Source organism: Chlamydotis macqueenii, chromosome 1 (genome assembly GCF_036417535.1).
Source record: "Chlamydotis macqueenii isolate bChlMac1 chromosome 1, bChlMac1.mat, whole genome shotgun sequence".
NCBI lineage: Eukaryota > Metazoa > Chordata > Aves > Otidiformes > Otididae > Chlamydotis > Chlamydotis macqueenii.
Genome location: NC_141556.1, coordinates 54,529,129 through 54,551,363, shown reverse-complemented (window position 1 = coordinate 54,551,363; position 22,235 = coordinate 54,529,129). Strand labels below are relative to the sequence as shown.

At 40.4% G+C, this 22,235-nt stretch overlaps 1 protein-coding gene across 3 annotated transcripts in view; it reads right to left on the bottom strand.

Moving 5' to 3' along the window:
• UBN2 (ubinuclein 2) overlaps window positions 1-21,021 on the bottom strand; it is a 57,148-nt gene extending 36,127 nt beyond the window's left edge. For 2 of the 3 annotated variants that reach the window (XM_086751644.1, XM_086751647.1), the window contains exons 1-3: window positions 18,579-19,031; window positions 13,975-14,067; window positions 8,385-8,486 (exon numbers count right to left, since the gene is read on the bottom strand). In XM_086751644.1, coding sequence (XP_086607770.1) covers window positions 8,385-8,486; window positions 13,975-14,067; window positions 18,579-19,031 — 648 coding nt within the window. Of the gene's footprint in view, window positions 1-8,384; window positions 8,487-13,974; window positions 14,068-18,578; window positions 19,032-19,883 lie in introns of those variants that run through there. The other variant, XM_086751652.1, reaches the window with a different exon arrangement.
• Between the last annotated feature and the right edge of the window lie 1,214 nt (window positions 21,022-22,235).

The window sequence follows — 22,235 nt, the reverse complement described above, 5'->3', positions numbered from 1 at the left end:
CCTGCTTCTTGCAGGGGGGTTGGACTAGATGACCGTTGAAGGTCCCTTCCAACTCTAACTATTCTATGATTCTATGATGAACAGATTCATTCTAGCTCTATGCATAAGTATCAATGCAGCAAGCCATGCAAGTGTTTGCAAGAGAACTGAGGGAGAGTTGTCTTGACAATGCTGTTATCACTATGCAGAAGGACAATGTTTTCCTGAACTACTCTAAATTCGAACTATCGGAATTAGTTTTCAGATACTGATAATTTTAAGATGGTGAACTTAAGCAACAAATAAAATTTTGGAAGCTATAGCCTGTCTGGAAGCATAAAAACAGAATGCCTGAGACAATCTGCCAACAAAGATAAGGAGGAAGCATTTACAGGACCTATAAAGTGTTACAAAAGTACCAGAAAAACATAACAACAGTGCAATGACTAAGAATCAATTTCTGCCCTTCTCCTGAAAGAAAGAGTAGGATTTTGACACACCTCAGAGTTCTGCACTTTGGCAGAGGAAAAAAAAATTATTTTTAGTTACAGCTGCAACCAATAAGTGTTTGGTAGCACAGCCAAACGATTAAGAATTAAGATACTTGACAAGGAAACAATGTGTTTGTTATTTTGAAGTTTGAAGAACCAGTAGGCCTTCCACCACATGTCTGTTAAGACAGAATTCAACAGGCTGAATAAATGAGTAGGCAGTTTTAACTGCCATTACCTTAACTAAAGACTTGAGATCACCTCCATTAAGGGAGCGCACACAGTGCAAAGTGAAGTGTCAGCTACCCGCTTATTTCATTTTCCCCAGTATGCCATGCAAAATATACTGAAGATAAAATTTAAGAACCAAAAAGTCTGGGCTACCAAAAGCATTAAGACGGGAAGCCTACTAATCCAGAAGAGGAAGAAGTGAATGTATACTTCCACAGGGAAGCTGGTAAAAGAGCCTGAACTGAAGACCTATGTGGATTTGATCTAAGTAGTTAGATATTTCAGTGAGTCACCACCTTTTATCTTTCCGGAATGGAAGGCTTAACAAGCAGTAGTGAAAGATAGAATAGGAAATAAGAAGTGGTGACAAGATCTATGAAGTACCCTCAGATCATATGAAAGACTAATGCAAGAAAACAGAATATTAATTGGACAAAATGAAAAAAAAATCGCTTAGTTGTGGACTTGTCATTCATCATAAGAGACCAGGACAATCATGCAAAGCAGGAGGTGTAAAGTAAACTTAAGAGTGGAGGCTGATTAAGAATTTCAGAGAAATCTAATGTTTTTCCACAGCTCTCGGAACAAGCTTCATTACATACAAGGTAGAAGAAAGGGAAAGAAAATAAGTTACTATCCACAGTGTTTAGTAGACAGAGCATGCATTTCCTTTTTGAGTTGACAGGGTGTGAACTGAATTGGTGAGGCTGGGTCAGTACGGGATCAAAACAGAAGAATACAGTAGTTGCCAAGTTTGAAGTAGAAAACACAAAGTCAAAGCTGGAACTATTATCATAAGAAGTGAAGAACAAGTAAAGGGAAACAGTGAAGACTTGGCACAGAGCAGGAAAGGAAGCCCTGAAGAACACACAAGAAAAAGTAAGGATTAAAGACAGTCCACAAGTGAGGAAGCCATGAATCACAGCAAATAATTAGAAAGATCAACATGCCACAGGAACAAGGCAACCAGAAAGCCAGAATTCATTCAATATACAGATGAACAAACTATCCCATAACAGCTGGTACGCAAACAAGGTCAGCAAGATGGGGATGTGTAACTTACCAGTTGAGGTTTCAACAGCTTCTGCTGAATTTAGTCAGCCTTTCAAAGACCTTTTCGACATTCAGCTTTCCTTAACCCTTTAGAGAGCTTACTTTTCCCTACCAAAATTTGTTTTGTCCTCAGCCTACTGAATAAAGTATAACCTTTAACTCAGTGTTTCATTTTATTTTCAACTTACCTAAAACTGGGGCCTGGAAACCACAATGTACCTAGTACCCCCTCCTTCAAGGTCAAGCTTATATTTCATAGTACCCTAACTGAACAGAAAATTTGAATATGATTATATAAGATATTTGCAACAGCTAGATTAAACTTCATTTCAAAGTTTTTTCAGGACTCTCAGTTAAAGGGAACACTGCGCTTGTAACTTCCAAATCTTCTGATGAATTTGTTTCAAGACTTCTGCTTTGCACTAGCTTTTTCTGTGCATGAGATCCGTGTTTTGCTCTTCCTTATACATTCTAAGATTGAGACTTAAAATTATCAGACCTACAAACAGACAGGACTTCATAGATGATTGACTTCTGTGAATACAGATTTCTCCCATGAGATATTATGGAATCATTCTGCAGGTAACAAGACTGATATATTGTCTGATCATCTAAAAGCAGATCAGTACGTAAGTTATTTTCAATCATTGTCCTTGAGCTACGTTACTATGCTTCTAGTGCTATTCATCTAACTAAATGTTTAGGTGTGAAAGATACTCTTTAAAAAAAAGACTAAGTTAAGTGAGCCATTTTCAACTTCTTTGTTATATCCAGAACAACAGTGAAATTTTATGGATCATACAAATTTAGTTCTCAAATCTAGACCCACAGTACACAGCAGTATCTTATACGAATATTGTCTACTCTTATGTTCAGATACTTTGACCATGATCGTCCTCATTCAGCTCCCCCTTCCAGGGAGAAACCTATACTATAAAAGTAAATGTGAAAAGGCTTTTTAACTGTATTAAGTGCTCAAAATGAGACTTGCTGCAAACATGTCAAAATATTCAATTTATTTTTTTATTATAAATAAACATGCAATATATTACAATATATTACATGAAACCTTTCCAAGTTTCATGTTACAGAATTACTAGAAGATTCTGTAGAAAAAAAGTTATGCTTTCCTTTTCATTTATTAAACTTGAAGAGCAGACTTACCACATATGACACTCATTAAAAAAATCTGTTATTTTGGCATGTTATAAAACTCCCCTTTATATTCTATTAATAATCATATTGTTTGTATATTTTCCAGAAAACATTTAAGTTCCTTGTGCTGCTTAAACATTCATCTACTCATGAAGAATAGTTGATCCTAGGCCATAATCTACCCCTCCAGTAGCTCAGATTACTTTGAAAAGTGATTTTGTGCTCTTCAAAAAATAATATTTAGCAAAAAGCAAGAAGTCGCTACACCTATTATCATTATTATTTCTTAATTATTTCTTACTCCTGCATTCTTGATGTGCACTAATTTAAACAATGGTATTACAAAGGCCAGATATCAGTCTCAGATTTTTTTCAAGTACCTGTGCAGATGCCGAGTTTTCAGTTTCACAGTTGTCACACTGAGGTCATAAAATACACGAGCAGCCCTAAACTACCTGGTTGAAATCTAGGCCAGAACATGAGATTAAAAAATTATTTAAGAAATTACTTATTCCTTCTTAAAAAAAAAAAAAGGATATGATATTTTGCAGAAGGAGCAAAAGAACACTACTGTTGCTTTAACAAGTATCAGACTTGTTCTGCGAATTCAACTACCTTTGTCCCTCTAGCCATAATGGTTCTTGTACTGGAGAACCGCTGAGTATATAGTTGAAACATGTCTGTTCTGCATTAAGCAGAACAGCATCTGCTTTGTTTGGTACTCCACTTTACACCTTTATTTATCTTGGGGTGATTAAAGATAAAAAGCAAAGAGTCTCCTAACTGAAACTTCCCCTTGTATTCACTCAAATGTGTATGACATGTCAGGTGCCAACCAGCACATCTACCCTGAAGACACCTGGTAAACATGCAAGACATCTTTTATTAAACGTGACATGGTGCACTCAGCTAAGTAAGCACTATTCCCCAATCACAGGACTTCCAAGACTGGGCAAAGTGACAATAAACAAGACAGACCAGTAATACAAACACACAAATCCACAGCCAATGAAACAGCTACTAAGGGCATATCTCTCATAAAAAAACCCCAGCTTTAATGTACCTTTACACATTCAGTGTGAATGAAGTTTCTGATAGAGGTCTACAAATGTAGCTTTTTCCACATGAAAAATGTGGTCATTTTAAATGTTAAATCTCTCAATCCAATGTGAAAGTATGTTTGATATTGGATCTTATGTAGTATTCTCCTGTAGATGCTCTGAGAATCCATCACTTCAAGTTTTAGATCACAACAGCAGGAAGTCTTGAGGGGAAAACAGGGTGGGAGAGAAAATATTAAATCTATCACACCTTTAATAAGCCCAGAGATTACAAGATTAAGTAACCCAAATTTATCCTGAAAAGGTGTGAAAACTGTGTATCATGACACAGAATTTTTGCAAAGACTAAGCCCTTAAATTATGGAAAGTATTCTAGTGAACCTAGATAGAAGACAACAAATCCCTTACCAGTGTGTCTGGAATCAATAGTAAGGCTGTCTTTTAAGAGGTCTGAGCTGTTGAGGCAAGATGTAGCTAAAAAAAGTTCTCTCTTTAAATTGAAGTACTTGTTTTGGAGAAGTTTTCCATGCATGAGAAACCACTGGTAGGCTAGTTGTCTCTACCCAGCAGCACAGGACTCTTACACCAGTGTTCAGAAGGCTGCTGGGGAACCATGAATATAGCAGACCAGGTGTCCCAAGTACCGAACTGCACATGTATGCGTATGTGTGCATGCAGGAAGAACAGCAGGGAAGCAGACATCTACAGGAATACTATTCCACAAAGAACGTAGTTCTCGGCAGTTTACAGTACAACAGAACTTATTTTCAACATCAAAGCACTGGAACACTGAGGAGGGACAGCTTTACTCACGTTAAGAAGATTTTGTGTGTTACTACCTACCACAGAGGTTCACTAAGATAAACAAAGACTAGGACTTGCCATCAATTATTAACTGCTACATAGTGGTTAGAAACAATAGTAAGATGATCTTGATTTAGGGTTTTTTTCTGTAATGAAGAGTTCACAACCCACTGACAACAGATAAAATGCTCGATCTAAAAATATCCACTGTACAGACTGAAGCATGCATTTCCCACTTGCCTGCAATTGCGTTCAGAAAGGAAAAGCTACTTCTTCCAAACCAGACCAGCTAAAAATCTTCCAAGGAGGACAGCAAGGTAAAAGACTGAACAGCATATATACCAGACAGAGGTTGCTGCTTGCTTTGGATGTAACTATGCACTTATTCCTGTGAGAGGAGACAAGTCTGAAGGAAGATGTGAGGTAGCAATTGACTGTGTCACTTGGTTCTTGGACACATATTACCTACCTCCGATATTTTCCTTTAGTTGGCTTTATGTCCGAGTCCACTGAATTGCTCCTCAGGAACCCTTAATTTCTGTGTCCAGTAGCCATAAGGACTTTGATGGTCTTAATGCAGTCATGCTGCTAAAGTCTTTACTACACTGTAGGAAAGTACTGATTCTTCCCAGAGTAAATAATGAAAGCAAGTCTGTAAGAATCTCATGCATGGTTTTCATTTCCACAGAAGGCAAACAATGGCCATCTAGCCTGCTACACAGCTCAAAAGGTACCCTACTTCATCATGGCAGGCACCAGTGCCCTTTGAGGAGTCTGACAGAAAAAAAAAAATATCTCTGCTTTGGAGAAGCTCCCTTCTATTACTACTTTCCAAGAATCTTCCTCTAGAAAAGCATGTCCTGTACCTGTCTGTATTCCAGCCCCATTTAAAATCCATTACCTGAGAATCATGCCATTAGCAGATTCCCTGCACTTGACCCTGATCCCTGCCCTCAAGTAAACAAGCGGAACAACTGCCTTCCTGGATCCCTGGAGGAACTAAATGCTTTGTTACATATGCTATTTGTTATATATGCATCTATATTACATGTACAAAATTGCTTCATTGGAAATGGATCCAAAGGAACCAGAATTCCTTAATTCAATTATAATGCCTGCTATAAACAGGCTTAGAGTTTTATTGGTTTGATTTTTTTAAATAATATTTGATGGCATTACTTCAAAATCTGTTTTCAGAAGGAAAGTATCTCTAAAGCTCTGGAATAAATACATTTCGGTGCCAAAGAGCTCAGTATTTCTCTCACACCTGTGACAAGAAAAAGAACTAAAGTTCTAAGGAACCATTCTTTTTTTTTTTTCCTAGGATACAGAGGGAGACAACAGGATGCCGATCCTGGTGCAGTTCAAGAGGCACTCATACTCATTTTTCAAGTGTTTGTGCCCAGGGTATTACAGCTTTTTATGTGTAAGAAAGTATATCTTCCAAACGGAAGTAAGTCTAGGCTAGGCCTGGCTGTGACATTTCTCAGGGTACATGGTGATTTAATAGCTGGCCACATAGAAGATGAGCAAGCCAGACACATAGATTTTCTTTCTGAACACTTTCCATTTGCATCTGAGATGGAATGAGAGGTTTTGTCCACCTTAACTCCTACATTACAGGACCCTTAAGCTCTGCAACAGCAACTTAGATTGCAGCTTGCACACAGTGCATTTTTATTTTCCTAAACAGAAACAGGGATAAAAGCAAAACAGAGATAGCCTCTCACTAGTCTGTATTTGTAATGCAGACACAAGGCATAATGATTTGTTCAGGAGAGCAATCTTTACAGAATACACCACTCTCCCCAGTAGCTTCCACAGCTACCACATGATGCAACCATCTGGTCCTCAAACAACTGCCTTTTGTATGTGCTTGCAAGGAGTCTGGCAAGAGATATCCGAAGTAAATGCTCCTGCAAATCTAATGGATCTGCTGCTGGTAACAAGAACAGCGCTGGAAGGAAGCACAGTATGAGAAGTACTAATACACCAGTAAGTGTTCAACCCTGCTAGACTCATGTACATCTTTGAGAGAGACCTGTATTACGAGTATTAAAAGTTATCCGAACTACATATCAGATCTGTGGTAGGTCTCAATAAATCCAGAAAAAGCAAGATACAATTGGGGTCCTGTATCATAAAAGTTCAAAACTGAAGACTGTTAACTTAAGCAACAGCGAGAAAGCAGACAAGCCTATAGGCAGGAGTGAAGCACCTCTGTTCTTACTGAGCTGAAGATGAGAATCTGACCCTTGGAAAGGACATACCAAGGCTCAGGCCTTAATAATGTTCCAGCAGCACAATCTAAAGCTGAGAGATAATGATAGGACAGTTTAATACTGGCACATTCAACTAAAATTTTAATCTATACCAAGAAAAAGGACAAATTAATACAACCTACAATAAGCATCTACAAGCAAACTCACTTTTCACACAACTTGTTCACCTGCCTTCACACCAGATGAGGTGAGCCTGCTATCCACTGTGGTTAACAGCTGAACTTTTGCTCAGGAAAGTATCAGTTCTGCAGCATGTCTCCTGTGTACCTCACACAGTTCATAAGAGCAATATTCATTGCAACATCTACATAGAAACCTCACAGCTCAGTGTTCGCAGAATCTCTTTTAAAAGTTTTATAATTTCCCAGATCTACTACCACATTAAATGGAGGCTCAACGTAACGTATGCTAAGCAATGTACGTCACTTCTGTGCTTTTCTTAATCTCTTCTCACAAATCCTTTTCATAATCTCGCCCACTCAGTTTTAGCTCCCTCCTCTTCAGAGCAGATCATTGATACTTTGTCCAGTATCACTCAGCAGTGTTAAGAAAATTGAAGGCTGGCTGACATGTCAGGTGTTTTTTGTTGGTTTTTGTTCATTTTTACGTGACTAAACAGTACACTTACTTCTTCCTGACATCTAATAAAGGATAATTATAGGAGGTATCCAAGCTTTTATATCATTCACCCTTCTCTTCCAAGCTTTTTCCTCATTTACATAGTTTCATATATCACCTCTAAGATATCTTCAAATGCCCTCCTATAAACCTCCTGATATCCCTGATATTGCCTGCACCTAATACCTTTTCCTTTTACCTCAGGATTTGGTTTTGTTTCTGAAAAATATTCAGACAACATAAGCTGTAATATCCCGCTGCTTAACCAAGTTGTTTTATCTCAAATTTTTCAGACATTTGTTGAAGGTTTAGAATAACCGTCCTGTTCTTATTGCTTTTTAAGAGCAGAATAGCTTCCTGATCTAATACAGCAAATCTAACACCAGTAATCTACTAATAATCCAAATAGCTAGTACAAGAAACTAAACAGAGCCAGGGTAATTTGAATCCACAGTAAAGGAAAGGCACAAATAATAATTTAATTTCTAAAGATGGAAAACTATGTGATATAGCAATAGCCTTCTTCAGCCTCACAGTGTACAATGATATCTGAATGAGACTACAAATACAATAATTCATTGGATTCCCAAAGTAGTATGGCCTTTAGATCCACACCACGGGCACAAAGTGTTTTCCCTTACCTTTCTTCTTTATCAAAGAAATAAAGCATTGTCTTACTACTTCTTGCTGCTTTGATGAGGCTTACTTACCGCTTCAGAATTATCAATGAAAGGGTCTGTTTCATCATAACCATAACCTATATCGATTAGATCCTGCAGGCGATCCTTCCGATGTTTGTGGGGTTTTCCACCCTAAAAACAAAGCAAGCATTACATTATTTGTGAAACAGGGAAGCAACGCACTAAAGTCTACAAGTCAAGCCTAAGTCAAAGGAGGAAAATATTGATCCAGTACTTGCAGATACAGTGTCTATGAGTTTTCAAGAAGTTCCAGCATTCATACAACATAACTGAAGAAAAATATATTAAGATAAAATCCTTTGAAATGCAAAAGCTGTCACCTAGGTTGATAGAATTGGACATGAAATAGTTATTTGAGTAACTTAAAGCCAGAAAATGCATCACAGACTGTGGGCTCGCTTACTTCCAGGAGACAGTAAACTTCATTTTAACCTTTTTTCATGTCAAAGTTTTATTGTTAAATCAAATCAAGTTAAGAACTCATAACCAGCTCAAACATTCAGGGAATCTAAACTTACAGTTAAACAAATGGGAATTTGCTTAGGATATAAGGCCTAGTTTCCTGACTCCTATATATTGTCAAAATCATCAATATAAAAGTCTTTAAAGATAAAATTCTCCAAAAGACACCATCTTCACTAAAACAGTAACCAGTATTCTTCCATGAATGCAAAAGATTTGCTCCTGAAGCTTTGCAGTCTGTACTCTATACAGTTCTAAGCAGGTTTAGAATAAGTACAAGTCTCTTCAGTTGTAACATTCAAATATCACAACCCACTTGTTACTCTAAGTATGCAGACACTGTTCAAAGGAGCTTTCATCCTTGCTTTTGAGAAGTGTAAGCATCTGAATACCTCTATTTAAACAATACTTTGCAAGGATTCAAGTTTGTAACTAAGTAAAGCATGTGCTCTTGCAAGCAAACAGGAATCTCCCAGGTATAAATAAATAAATAAATGCAATAGTCCTAGGAGAAAGACCTCAAAAGAGAGTTCTGTTTTTAATTCAGGTTTCCAAGCTAAGTACTCCTAACTTTTCTTATCAGTCTTACCCCCTACAGTCACTTATCTGGTAAAACATCTGAATGACTGCACGCTCCCAAAACATGCAGTACTTTATTTTTCTAAGATTTTTTTCTTCTCTTATACAAACTCATTTAAAAAAAATAATTAAAAAGACAGCACTTAAGAATTCTGTTTAAACTCCAGTGCAAAAGCTTATGTAATTCTCATGATCCTGAGGTACCAGCAGGCTGTCTGAAGAATGCTACATAAACTATACTTTATCTCTACTGATCTCACTAATGTGTAATGCAATCCATCTTCGCACCATATCTCTTGCTAAGCCCAAGTAATCATCAACATCCTTGTTTGTGAGTTCAAAACAGTTTTGCAGCAATGGCTATTCTATTATTTCAGTGACTAAGCATTTTAAAAAAATTAAAAATTTTCAATACATTCTCACTGTCTACATAGTGTAGATATGGAACAAAGTTAATAAAAAAGAAGTCTCATAATAGCCAAATTAATAAAAGTAAGATTTAAATAGTATCCACTATTTAGACATATGAAAATACCTGAACCATTGTATATATACTTCAAGAATTCCCTTCAGGCCTGCTTCTACCCATTTATGTTTAAAGGAAGTGCATTGAAAGTCCATCAGATCAAGATGTTAGGCATTTAAGAACACAGCAGAAGAACTGAAGGTATCATCTGCCTCAGTGTTTACTATACAGTAGTTCATGAAAGTTTTACCACTGAAGCTTTTCACCTTTCCCAAAAAAATTTCCCCAACCTTTCCGTCCCACAACATAAGCAGTCATGATACTAGAGCAAATTAAGATGTCTGGTTCCTGAGGCTGCAAATAGTACTCATGTAAGTATTCAGAAAACTTGTATTTGTTCAACAAATTAACTTTGGCATGTAACCTAAGGTTTAATCAACCTTTGCCCAATAGGGCTAGAAGGTGGCAAACACAATGCCAGTTTTTGAAGAATCTTCCAAGGGCCACAGAAAAAAAAAAAAACAAAACACACAGTAAATCTGATCTCTGTACTGGGCAAGTTAGTAGGAGTTACAAAGAACAGAACCAGCAGGCACAAGAATATACATTCCAGAGCAGGAAAGAATTTTGGCAGAAGGAAGCAGTACTTCAAATTCTTTTAAAAAGGTCCAAAGATCTTAAAGACAAGAAACTATAATTGGATAAGAGACAAGGTCCACACAAATTAGTGTCTGGTTTAAGGCTAGTGAAGAAAGGGTAGGAATAAATATTTCATTTTGGTAAAGAAAGTAATAAGCGAAATCACCAAGGAATGTGTATTAATTCATCTGAAGTAATAGAGAGGGCTAACAGTTGTGGGGTGGGGGGTGAGATACAGAAATTTCTGAGGATAGTAAATAAAAAAAGACAACTGAAGAATCACTGAAAGACCTCACAGTTGCTCTGAACTTAATATGATAAATTATGAATAGAATTCACTATCAATAAAAGATAATCCACACAAAGGACATACAACCCAAACAAGAAAAAAAACACAGTGTGCTCCCAATTTGTTATGCTACTCAGGAAGCACTGTAGTTGTTACATACAGTTCTATGACATTTGCTCAACAATCAACAGCGGTCAAACAAGAAAAGAGTTGGGACTTAGAAGAAAAAGGAACAGAACAAACCCAGAAGTCATCATTATATCACTGATAAATCAGGGCATCCTACCATTAATATCCTTTCATTTAAAAAAAGAAATTAGAACAAAAAAGGGAACAGTAAGCCAACAAGGATGTTTAAAGGTAAAAAACACTGCTTTCGTACAGTAACAGAATGTTAAGACACTTCAGCTCAGGAATGAAAGGGCTGAATTTAAACGACAGCATCAGAATTACATTCAGAATGAGAAAGAACAGGAAATATTTCACTGTTTCTTACAATACAGAAACTATGAGGCAGCAAGTGAATTCATCATGTTTAAGCACAAAGTACGTTTTCATACGACAATCATCATTGTACTCAATGCTGCAGAACACAATGTGAAATTCAGTGAACTCAAAGTGATCTGGCAAATTTATAGCAGAAAGCTATACAAAGGGTAAACACGCAGCCTTTGGCTTTGGGAGAAATTAAGCCACAGACTGCTAGACAGGCACAGTGAAGTAATATCAATGTGCACTTGTTCCACTTTCAAGTATGAGATTCCACTAGTGTCTGAGGAGTATATGCTGCTATCCATTAGAGGGACCTTTGTTTTGATCCAATAAAAATTCTTACATTATGTACAATATTGAGAGAGATTCAATATCATGTTTTTACAACACAGTGATTTTGTCTAGAGAATAACAGTAATCAAAAGAATGAAAATGGGAGCAATCCAGAACAGATTTTTACGCTGCCGTTTAAAACATGCAGTAATTGCAGAAAAGTTCTGAATAATCAAGTAAACAAATGGTGCGTTAATTTTATGCATCTTGTTTTGCAAAAATGTATTTATTCATAGGCTTCTTCTTAGTATCTGCAATACCATACCGATTTCACTATGAGTACAGGAATTTATCTGAAAAGAAGCAAAAAGTCTCCATGGAAGACTGTTCTTCACGCATTGAGTTATTCAGCAATACTGCCACGTGGGCTATCATTAAAAAGATTGTTTGACTCAATTTTAAATGTATATAGATAACTAATACCTAATTAATTCAAGGAGGACATACTACTTCCTGCAAATCTGAAAAAAACCCTCTACTTTCTCATACAACCAGTGATTACTTTTATACTAAAGCAGTGCTAAAAAGAAGAGAATGTGTAACTACTTCATGTGATCCCTCTTCTAGTTTAAGCTAAGGAGCAAATATCTTGCCACAAGAATCAGAAGATGGCTGGATGCTGTTAGAAAGTGAGCAATTGTACTGGCTCAGCATACAGAGATGCAATTTCTTTGAGCATGGATGGTAAGTAGAGACTGATGGTTCTCATATTGGAAGGGAGAAAGAACAGAGAGTATCTAACACAAGAACTGTCAATCCCTCACCACTCTCCATGCTTAGTGGCCCTAACCTAATAAATGATTCTTTACAAAAAAGACATTCCCCTTCCAGGAATTTTGTGGGGCTGAGTGGCAGAAAGTATGGCAGAGAATAAGAGAAAGGCAAGAAATTAGAAGTGCAAACAGTAATCAAGATACAAGTGCACCATAAATTTAAACTTTGTAAAACTGTAGTTTTTGTTACCTACTGCTTTCTAATAGTGAAAAGTATATTTGCCCCCTTTCATGACTACTGAGCATTGAACTCAAGTTTTCATAAGTCTAGTAACACCATGTTTTGTCCATAAATGTACACGTTTAGTTTTGATGTATGCATAAATGTATATGTAAAATTTGATTGCTTCCACTACCACTCCCTCCTACATATATATATTGCTTTACATGCTCTACACTGCCTTTCATCTGCTGTAGTTAAGCAACTTGTTTCAGGACCTTATAGAATCCTTAACTTGTATCATGAAAATGAGTCTTCTAGAAAAGTACAGCTGAAACATTTCTCTCTCATGTTCAGAAAATAATTTATCATTCAAAAGAAAAGCAAACAGGATTCCGGAATTGCCTTCTCAATTCACTGGGTATACTGGGTTCTGTCAATCCCTCCAAAAGATTATTCTTTTCAGTTTAAGGGGTTCTTTTGTTACGTATCACAGCCAACATGCCCTGAAATAATAATTACTTCTACAGAATATATAGACTGGGCACTCAGAGAAATCTGCCTTGGCCAGGAAAAAAAAAAAACAAAACTCAAGTAAACCAGACAAGAAAGACTGTAGCATGTATATTAATAGCAAGAGAGATAAATTACTGCTCTTTTTTGCCTTTATTATTGAGGCACTCTATTAGCAATCCAGAATATCAACATGCCTAAGCATGATGCTGAGTTTTGATTGCCAGCTCAGAATTAATCACCCATCCCTACCCATATGAATTCTTTAAGACCTGTTTGGGTGTGGTTTTAGTCAACATTTTCTGATTTCTACCTTCATTCATTAGTGAAAGCCTCTTTATGTTACTACCTAGTGTTGTTCAAGTCATTCATGCTACACTTTCAGGAGCCAGCAGAGTATCTTTAGGCAGCTGGCAGCTACAAGATAAACTCATCAAGTAATGACTTACTATTCAACAATAACTTCCTATGGAAGCATTCCAAACTAGTCAGAAATTCATCAAGATTCATCAGTATTTAGCCCAAACAGAAGAACTGTTCAATAGTGCAAAACAGCATCACATAAAAATTCTTTCCTCTGGCACAATATTTATCATTAATATCGACCTGCATCTATTACTCAGTTGTCAGGAAGCTTTTCCAAGAATAGCTTCACAAGCTACAACATCCTATAGACAAATCTATTTAGCAGACTTGTCTAATAAGCTTGTAGCAGCTCCAGGTTGCTTAAATTAAATACAATGAGACAGTCAGCTCCAAAATGTACAGAAGTCATTTGACACTATATTAGGAACCCTGTTCAAGAAAAAAAAACCTGATGTTAACATCTGTACAGCATCATAAGTTATCACTATTAAATATATGTACATTTTAATACAGGTACAGTAACTCACATATTTTGCCTCGAACTTCTTGGCCAGCATTTCTACTTCATGTCGCTCACGTTGTTCGTCATTAAAGGGATCTTCCGAGTGAACCGATTTCTTCTGAAAAATGCAGAAGTTAAATATTCATTCCACAAGAAACAGAGTTATCTAATAAAAACCTATTAAATGTCAATAAACAATGCTCTGTTTAGAATCAGAATTAATACTAAGAGAGTACAAATACTTTATTCTCTAAAAATTAGTTTGACCCATTCAATTATGATTCAGTTACTTTCCTTCTAATCAGAACACAACTGGAAAATATAAGAGACACTCAGATTTGTATTTTCCCAAGCATTCCAATACAACCTCGACTGAAAGCGTAAGCATAAGAGAACTACAGCCATTTGAGGTTCAAAGAGAAAGAGCTCTCTCTAAGTACAACTCCTTTTCACTTCTGCTTCTTATTGGTGCCGTGGTCCTTCTAGATACAATACACAAGATGCATCTGGTACACTAATCAGCAGGAAAGCAGCCAGAAGACTAAAAGGCTCAGTAAGTTACAATCATAACTAATGTAACTCCTTTAACTCTTGTACTGTTATTTTTTGTTCTTCAGATAATTTCAGTAATCATAGCATGAATTCTACAGGATTGCCACTATGGTAGCCACAATGAAAATACAGATTAAATATTCCAGCTGTACAAATAAGCAAGAAGTATCCTGCCCCCCCCCCCTTTTTTTTTTTTGCAATTTTCAATGACACAAAGTCAATGAACAGTAACCAAGGGCACACATAATGCTTTTTTTGGGGGGAAATAAGGTATGGCAGAAAAACAGGGCTGCCTTGTTCAAATCAGAGTTCACATAAAGCAGGGGAAGGTACTAGGAAGCTAAAGTACGGTGGAATGGAATTCCCTTTTACAGAACTTTATGGATAGCAAATAACTTTACTGCACACGGACCACTCATCAATGAATAAATGAACACTGATGGTAAACTAAGAAAGAACCAAAACAACCATTAAGTTCAGAAGAGCAAGATTCTTCCTCTACAGTATGAAAAGCCAATATACTGACTAAACAATGACCAAATGACAACAAACTCAATAGTATCAAGACCAACATAATGAGGAAGGTAAGCCGAGCAAAACTGCAAACACCACATGATTATCTTATATTTTCTAAACTGAGTACTTAGAGGGGGGAAAAAAAAAAGGTTATAGTTAATCCTGAAACTAAATTTAAATTACATACCTATTTCTTGCAGGCGTAATATAAAATACTGCTCAATTCATGCAACAACATTTCCTCTGGTTTTAGCTGGGAAAACCTATTCCACATCCTCTGCTAGGCAGTTTTTTTTTTTTAATGTGTAATTAGACAAGGTTTAGGCCACAGGTCAAGCAAAATTTAGTACTTAAGTGTTAACTTTTCTCTCTTCATCAAACTCCCAAAGTTGTAGCTGACTATCACTTTCATTAGTTAAGTGCTATTGGAATCTCAAATTCAAGCAAGTTTTAGTTTTGATGGCTTCTGAGGGCTCTGATGAACAGCTCTCAGACTTTGCAGTAACTTTAAGACATTACCACTCCAGCCTGCTTGACAGAAGCCAACTTGGGCTTCTGGCTCACCAGAAGCTTGGTGGTTTTACACACCAAGCTTCAATTGCACCAACAGAAAAGGGATCACACTTTCACTTCTGCCAGTTTAAGAGGCAAATAAACTTCTCAACCACACTAACTTATTGCTAACATTCAAAAATTTTACATAAATAATTCCTACCAAAAGATGAACTCTACCAACAACCTTGTCAAAGGATTTTCTCTTTATCAAGGCAAAAAAAGCAGGACAAGGAGAGCACAAGTTTTAACATAAACATTTACACTAGCTTCTGACTCAGACAAGGAACTCAAGTTTGGAATAAAACAAAAAAATTAGAAGTTGCACTCATCCTGTCAAATAAGTTTTGGGATTCTCTACCATTTCACTAAGAGACCTACTAAAGAAATGTTTGAAGTTATTCCTGTGCACTAGTCCTCGCCTTCCCAGAACAGCCTGCCTCTGGAGAACCTCTCCTGGTTGCTCCATTTACAAGCAACACTACAAGACAGAAAGACAAGGTCCTAATTTTGTGATGTTGAACTTTAACGGGAACAATTACAAGGCAGTCAAGCATCTTCTTATAAGGAATAAGGAGTCAATTACAGCTTTCAGAAAACCAAGTCAACCTTCACCCTACAAAAACAGTTTGCATAAATAAGTTTATATGAATTGTTTGTTTTAAACTGAATCATTATTAAACAACAAAAAAACTCCACTTAAAACCACAGCATTAACTGCTGACTAGTTACTACCTACTTGGAAAGAGTAAATCTCAGATTCTGCAGAAAAGTGGTAGAGGGCAGGTGTTTCTTGATCAAGCTTCAATTTAATTGGGTAGTTTTCTCTGCTGCATTAACTGGTATAAATCACCACAGCTGTTCTATTCCACAAGCAGGATCAGTTTTCCTGTCATGATTTTTTCCTATTCTAGAATTTTTAACAGGTTACATAATTTTTTTTGGTCTGAGAATGACCAGGGTAAAAGACAAGCTTCTATCAGCCTAAGACTCCTGTACAGTGCAGAGCAAATTCTCCTCTTGTGTTTGCTTTAACTGTGGAGGAACCAGCATACACTAATTTTATTGCTGGATAAAATGCATTTCCCCTCCCTTTTCATGCTGATTAATACAAGATTTTTTAAGTCCTCCCTACCATATATCAGAGTAGCTTTTCCAGCTTCTACCATGTAGCAAGCAAAAAGTTAAACTGACAGGCCAAGTGCACATCAGTTTTTAAACAAGAGTCCAGAATCACTTTAAAAGGATCACAATTTATGACATTGTTTTACATAATCAGCTGATTGTTCCACAAGGTCCAGCAATAGACAGGCCGTTATGATCCATTCATTTCAATCTGGACTCTACAGAGAGCTGAAAAACATACACAATTTCTTACAAAGCATTTCTGTTGCTGTTTCTACCTTAAAAGCAGTCTGATGCTAATGGTACCAAAGATCCCCAAATCAATGCTCCCCCCCAGAAGACATGGAATTTGCATTAGAACTACATAAAAAAAGTAATTTCCCCCCGATTATGTGATTCACGTATTAGCAACTTACAGAAAAAAGGCAGTTAAGGAACTGGGAACTGACAAAGGGAAAAGTCAACCTCCACATTCTGACCGACATCTAAACACTAACACAGTTTTCACCTTCTTATAGGAACTGCTCAGAAAGTTGGCACTTCACAGAGCCGCGTGCTTATGCTACACCACTTCAGAGGAGTCATAACTGGCACTGTTTGCCCACAGCAGCTGTAGGACAGGATGAACAGAAGGAACCTTTTAACTTGCATCAGAACATCTCAGAGGGATTGAAACCACAGTCATTGATTTTTCTGTCTTCAACATTTGCACACAATCCATCCAGTGTTTACATCTCCCCTACTACAGAACAAAAAGTAGGCAGGCTGCTAAGTATAGTCACAGCATCATCATCACCTACAAACACTTTGGTTCATAAAACAGAAGTTTTCACCATTCTTGAGTTTGTGCTAGATGTAACAATCCAATGGTGATATTATACTGGTACTGGAGGTTTGCTTTTATCACCAAAGCTATCACAATCTTCTCAGCAGCAGTCACTTCCTTGCCCCCTGCACTTTCCCATAAGATATAAACTTTCTCTAAAATTGTCTATGTACCGAAATTAAGAGGATTCATAACTATTTAAATCAAGTGCAACTTCACTGCTATCCAAGTCACTGAGTGGCTTAAGTGCGACTGGCTTAAGGACATGCACCTCTCCTTCCTACTTGAACACCGGGTCCTGTTGTTTGGCTAACGCTGCTTCCCTCTTAAAGCTGTCTGCATAAGCTCTTCTCCTGAAAAACCAAAGGAGTTCAAGTACCAAATATTCTCCGGTTGGGAAGCACAGGAGAAGGGAAAGTACTTTTTTTCTTGCATTAAGTTCTTAACAGTTACAAGTGAAGTTACAGTTTCAACAGCATTAATTCTCATTCATTCCTGTCGCCCCACAAGATTGCAGAAACTCATTTCCAAATCCGCTAATGCTCACTTCACTGCTTCTCAAGGCTTGTCGCTTCATTTACCTGCACACAACTCAGAAAACAGACCAGCACGGTAACAAGTTTCATTCAGATGCCAGAAAAAGCTCCCAGGAAGGGAGGATGCCACACTACCGCTCCCGGGGCGGGCAAGGTGACGGGAGGAGAGGTGGGGTAAACGAAGCACTAAGACACTGGCGCTCTCCCGCCCCTGCTCGCAGCAAGAGCCAGTAGCCCTGGGCCAGCTCAGGGCCGTCAAGCGAAGCCTCCCCTTCCCCCCACGGGCACAGGCGCAGCCTCAGCGCCAGGAGGAGCCCGGAGCAACGACGAGGCCGCCGGACTTCCCTCCAGGGCGCCGCCCCGCCGGGCCGGGACCACCCCCCCAGCAGCGCAGGGCCACCGATAACATTATCGGCAGGGCCGGGGACGCGGGCAGCTGCCCGCCAGGAGGAGGAGGAAGGAGGAGGAAGCGCGACGGGGCCCGTCCCGGCGGGAGGGGAGGGGGAAGGGGAGGTCCCGTACCCGCGAGTCCCCGCAGAGCAGCAGCTCCGGGTAGCTGAACTCCACGCAGCCCTCCTCGGTGGGGTCCTTCAGCACCACCTCCAGGCGGACCGTCTGGCGGAGCGGGAGCGCCTCCTGCGGCGGCGGCGGCTCCTGCCGGCTGCTCTGGCGCGGCGGCGGTGGCGGCGGTAGCTGCGACGGCGGCGGCAGCGGCGGCGGCTCGGGCCGGGGGGGCTCCCGCTGCGGCTGCTGCTCGGGCCGGGCGGTCTCGCGGGGTGGCGGCGTCGGCGGCTCCGGCCGGGGGAGCTCGTGCGGCGGCTCCGGCGGCGCCAACAGCGGCGCCTCGCGGCCCGCCGGCGGCGGCTGCGGCTCCGGCTCGCGGCCCCCCGGCTCCCGCTCCAGGGCCGGGCTCTCGCCCTCGCGGCGCCTCACGGGTGACAGGCTAATGAACGGCACCCGGCGCGGCTCCGCCATCCTCCGCCGCCCCCCCCCACCCACCCCCCGCCCGCCCGTTCGTTCGCCGGCCCCCGCCTCACGCGTTCGGTGACACCGCTCTCCGCGCTCCCTCCCACCGGCTTCGGCTCCTCCTCCCTCCCCCCTCCGCCGCCCGGTCGGAGCTGCCCCCTACGTTCTCCTCGCCGCCTCCACCCCCGCCATCTTGCCGCCCCCCCACATAAATAGAAGCAGGCCCGCAGGCCGCGCAGGCGCACCGCGGACGCCGACGCCGCCGCGCCGCCCCGCGTCGCTGTTGTTATTGCTCAGCTTCCCCCCGACGTCAGCGCGGCCGTCGGCGTCTACACGCCGCGGCCGCCGGCGCCCGCCCCCGGTTGCCTTGGCGATGTGCACGCTGCCCTGCCGTCGGCGCCTTAAAGGGCCCGCGGCCCTCCGGGGCCACTCGGCACCCTCCCGACCGCCCCGAGCTGAGCCGGGCGGGGCGATGGCGGCCGCGCCGCCGCCTCCTCTTCCCTTCTCCCTCTTGCGGCTGCCCGAGGGCGGCCGTTGGCGCCAGGGGAGCGGCTTCGGCGGGGATCCCCCCCCCGCCCCGAGGCGCGGCCCCGCTGAGGCGGGAGGGGAGGAAGGGGCAGCCCCGGGCCGGGCTGCTTCGCGCTGAGCGGGGCTGCCCCCGCCGCCAGCAGCGGCCGTTGGCGGGGCTGGGCAACGCTCGTCCTCTCGGGGCAGCGTGGGATGGCTGCTGGGGCCGCGGGCCTGCTGAGAGGAAAGTGCTCTGAGGCCTCTTGAATTCGGTAAAGAAAAAAAAAAAAAAAAAGAAAAAAAAAAAAGAGAAAGAAAAAAACACCCCTAAATTCTAACCACGACCCCGTTCACTTGCGGGGGCAGACCAGCCGTTTCCAGGCTGCAAGGGTGATGGTGTGAACGCATCTTGTCCTGGTGGTGTCAACACTGCTGGCTCGGCTGAGGCGATCAGGGGTGACAAAATTCCTACGTAAAGGGTTGAGCCCAGGCTGCTCCCGGGGAACCACAGGGCCTGCTCTGGCAGCCAGGCTGCCCTCAGAGGAAGGGCGGCCTCTTCGGCGGCCATGCCTGGGCTGTAGGCTACCGCTTCTGGTTGCAGGGAGCAGCTATGGGTTGGTGAGGAAGAGTTCTCCTCCAGACGGGGGACAGCGCAAGGAAGGCAGGGTACGAGCAGCGGCGAGACTTCCTGCGTGAGCGAGAGCTGCCGGCAAACAGTGCAGTGTTTCAGTCTGTCACCACCTACTTTGACAGACTAGTGGCTGGTGTTTCCAGATGGAGGTGTGCCACCAAGGCTCTGCGAAGTTTCAGAGAGCGATGAATATCTTAATGTGCATTGTATTCTCCAGCCTCGTTGGAGCAGAGAGAAAGGCAGGATCATTTTTTGCTCTTTTTTTTTAGCCTCGGTAGGTAGGAGGGGGTTCTCTTCTTTAAAAAAAATATGCTCATGTTATGCAAAGCAACCATAATTCACGTATGTGTATTATTTTGCATAATTGTAGCAAACCATTCTGTGCAGCACATTACTCCACTTTCCAAACTGCATTCATCACAGCGCTTGCTTTTTTCCTCTCATTGCATATGAAGTCTTTTGACTCAACTCCTTACTTTCACCTAGACTCCAGAGAAGATCTGTGACACTAGAACACTGTTATTGAAAGTTGTGATTTCACTAACAGCCAACGGAGGACATTCCGGAATACTGCTTGCAGCAGGAAGTCAGTGGAATGACTGACCTGATCTGAGAAGCGTAGGCTGTCTCCTTTTGAAGCTTGAAAGGCTTTGTTGAGGTTTATAGTCAAAGGGATTTGTTTTATCTTAAAGCTATGCATGTCCTAGTATGACTAGCAAGCTCAGTAGAGGTATTCCTCAAATATGTTTTTACTTTCAGCATCATAATAAAATTATTTGGAACTCCCACTTGTTCCTCTGTTGCAAATTTCATACAGCTATTTGATGATGCACATAACAGGCAATGTATTTCTGGATTCAAACTGAATGAGTATCACTAAGCTCCAGACCTGCAGATCCTGCCAGAGAGATTCTAGTTCTCATCAAATTTTCTATGTGACTCCTGTCATTAAACCTTGTGATGGTAGAAAGGGGTCTTTTTTGCAGGGAAAAAAAAAAAAGGCAATTTATTTCTCAGCAAACAAAAGTCTTATGTGGAAATTATGGGCTCTTCTGCAGCTCTGCTGAATGCTTGTTTTCAGTCACCAGATGGGAGACGAAACATTTAAACAAGTACGACTGGAATACAACAATTTTTGTTCGCAGGTAATACTTGGACATATCCTTGAAAAGGGGTGAAGATAAGCTTTTAAGTATCCAGCCTAAAACTGAGTTCTGTCTTTCAGTCTCCTAAGATATGGATTCAGAAATAACAAATGTAGGACAGGTACTCCACAAGAAAATGAGTTTTGCAAGTGTCTGAATTCAGTACTTTAAATTTTCTTGGTTGTAGTGTAGATATACCTGGAAGCACATCCTGGCCAGATTTTTAACACACTTTTTAAGTAGGAAAAAAATAAGCTGGATAGGAATAACTCATCTGACCCATGATAGAGTTACAGAGAAAAACAGAAATAGTTCTTGGAAATACTTTTAGGTAGCCATTTGTTCTAAGTTATGAGATTGCAGACTTTGATAGTATAAGCAGCCTTTCAGATCTAAGATTTTGGTAGATATTTACTTGTTTGTTTATACACCCTCTCTTCCTCTCTGTCTTCTGGGAGTTTAATTAGACAAATAAATCCTCGCATTTATATGTTGTCTAACCTCTAAGCATCTTGGAGCACACATTTTTTTTTTTTTTATGAGGCTCAACATTTGTTTACGCAACTGAACAAAGAGTAGTTCTGGATCTTTGAGTTAAAGTGAAGTCACCAAAACCAGCTTGCTCTGGATCTGAGTATCTGAACGAAACCAGAAAGAAACTTGGCAGCAGATCTGAGCATAGCGGTTGCTGGAATACGTTATCATTACATTTGGCCTAAGATACTGGAAGCACTCAGGAAAGACTCCCAAGAAACAAACCAAATCCACTTGATCTTAAATTCTCCAGGAATTTAGTTTTAAATACACCAGAAGAGTTCCAGGCTAGTGCCATATCAAACAGTTTCAAGAGGAGTTAGATTTGTATTTTTTTTCATCACTGTTTTTCTGTTCTGCAACCTGTTTTGTTCTTTTGCATTAAGCTCTGTCTCA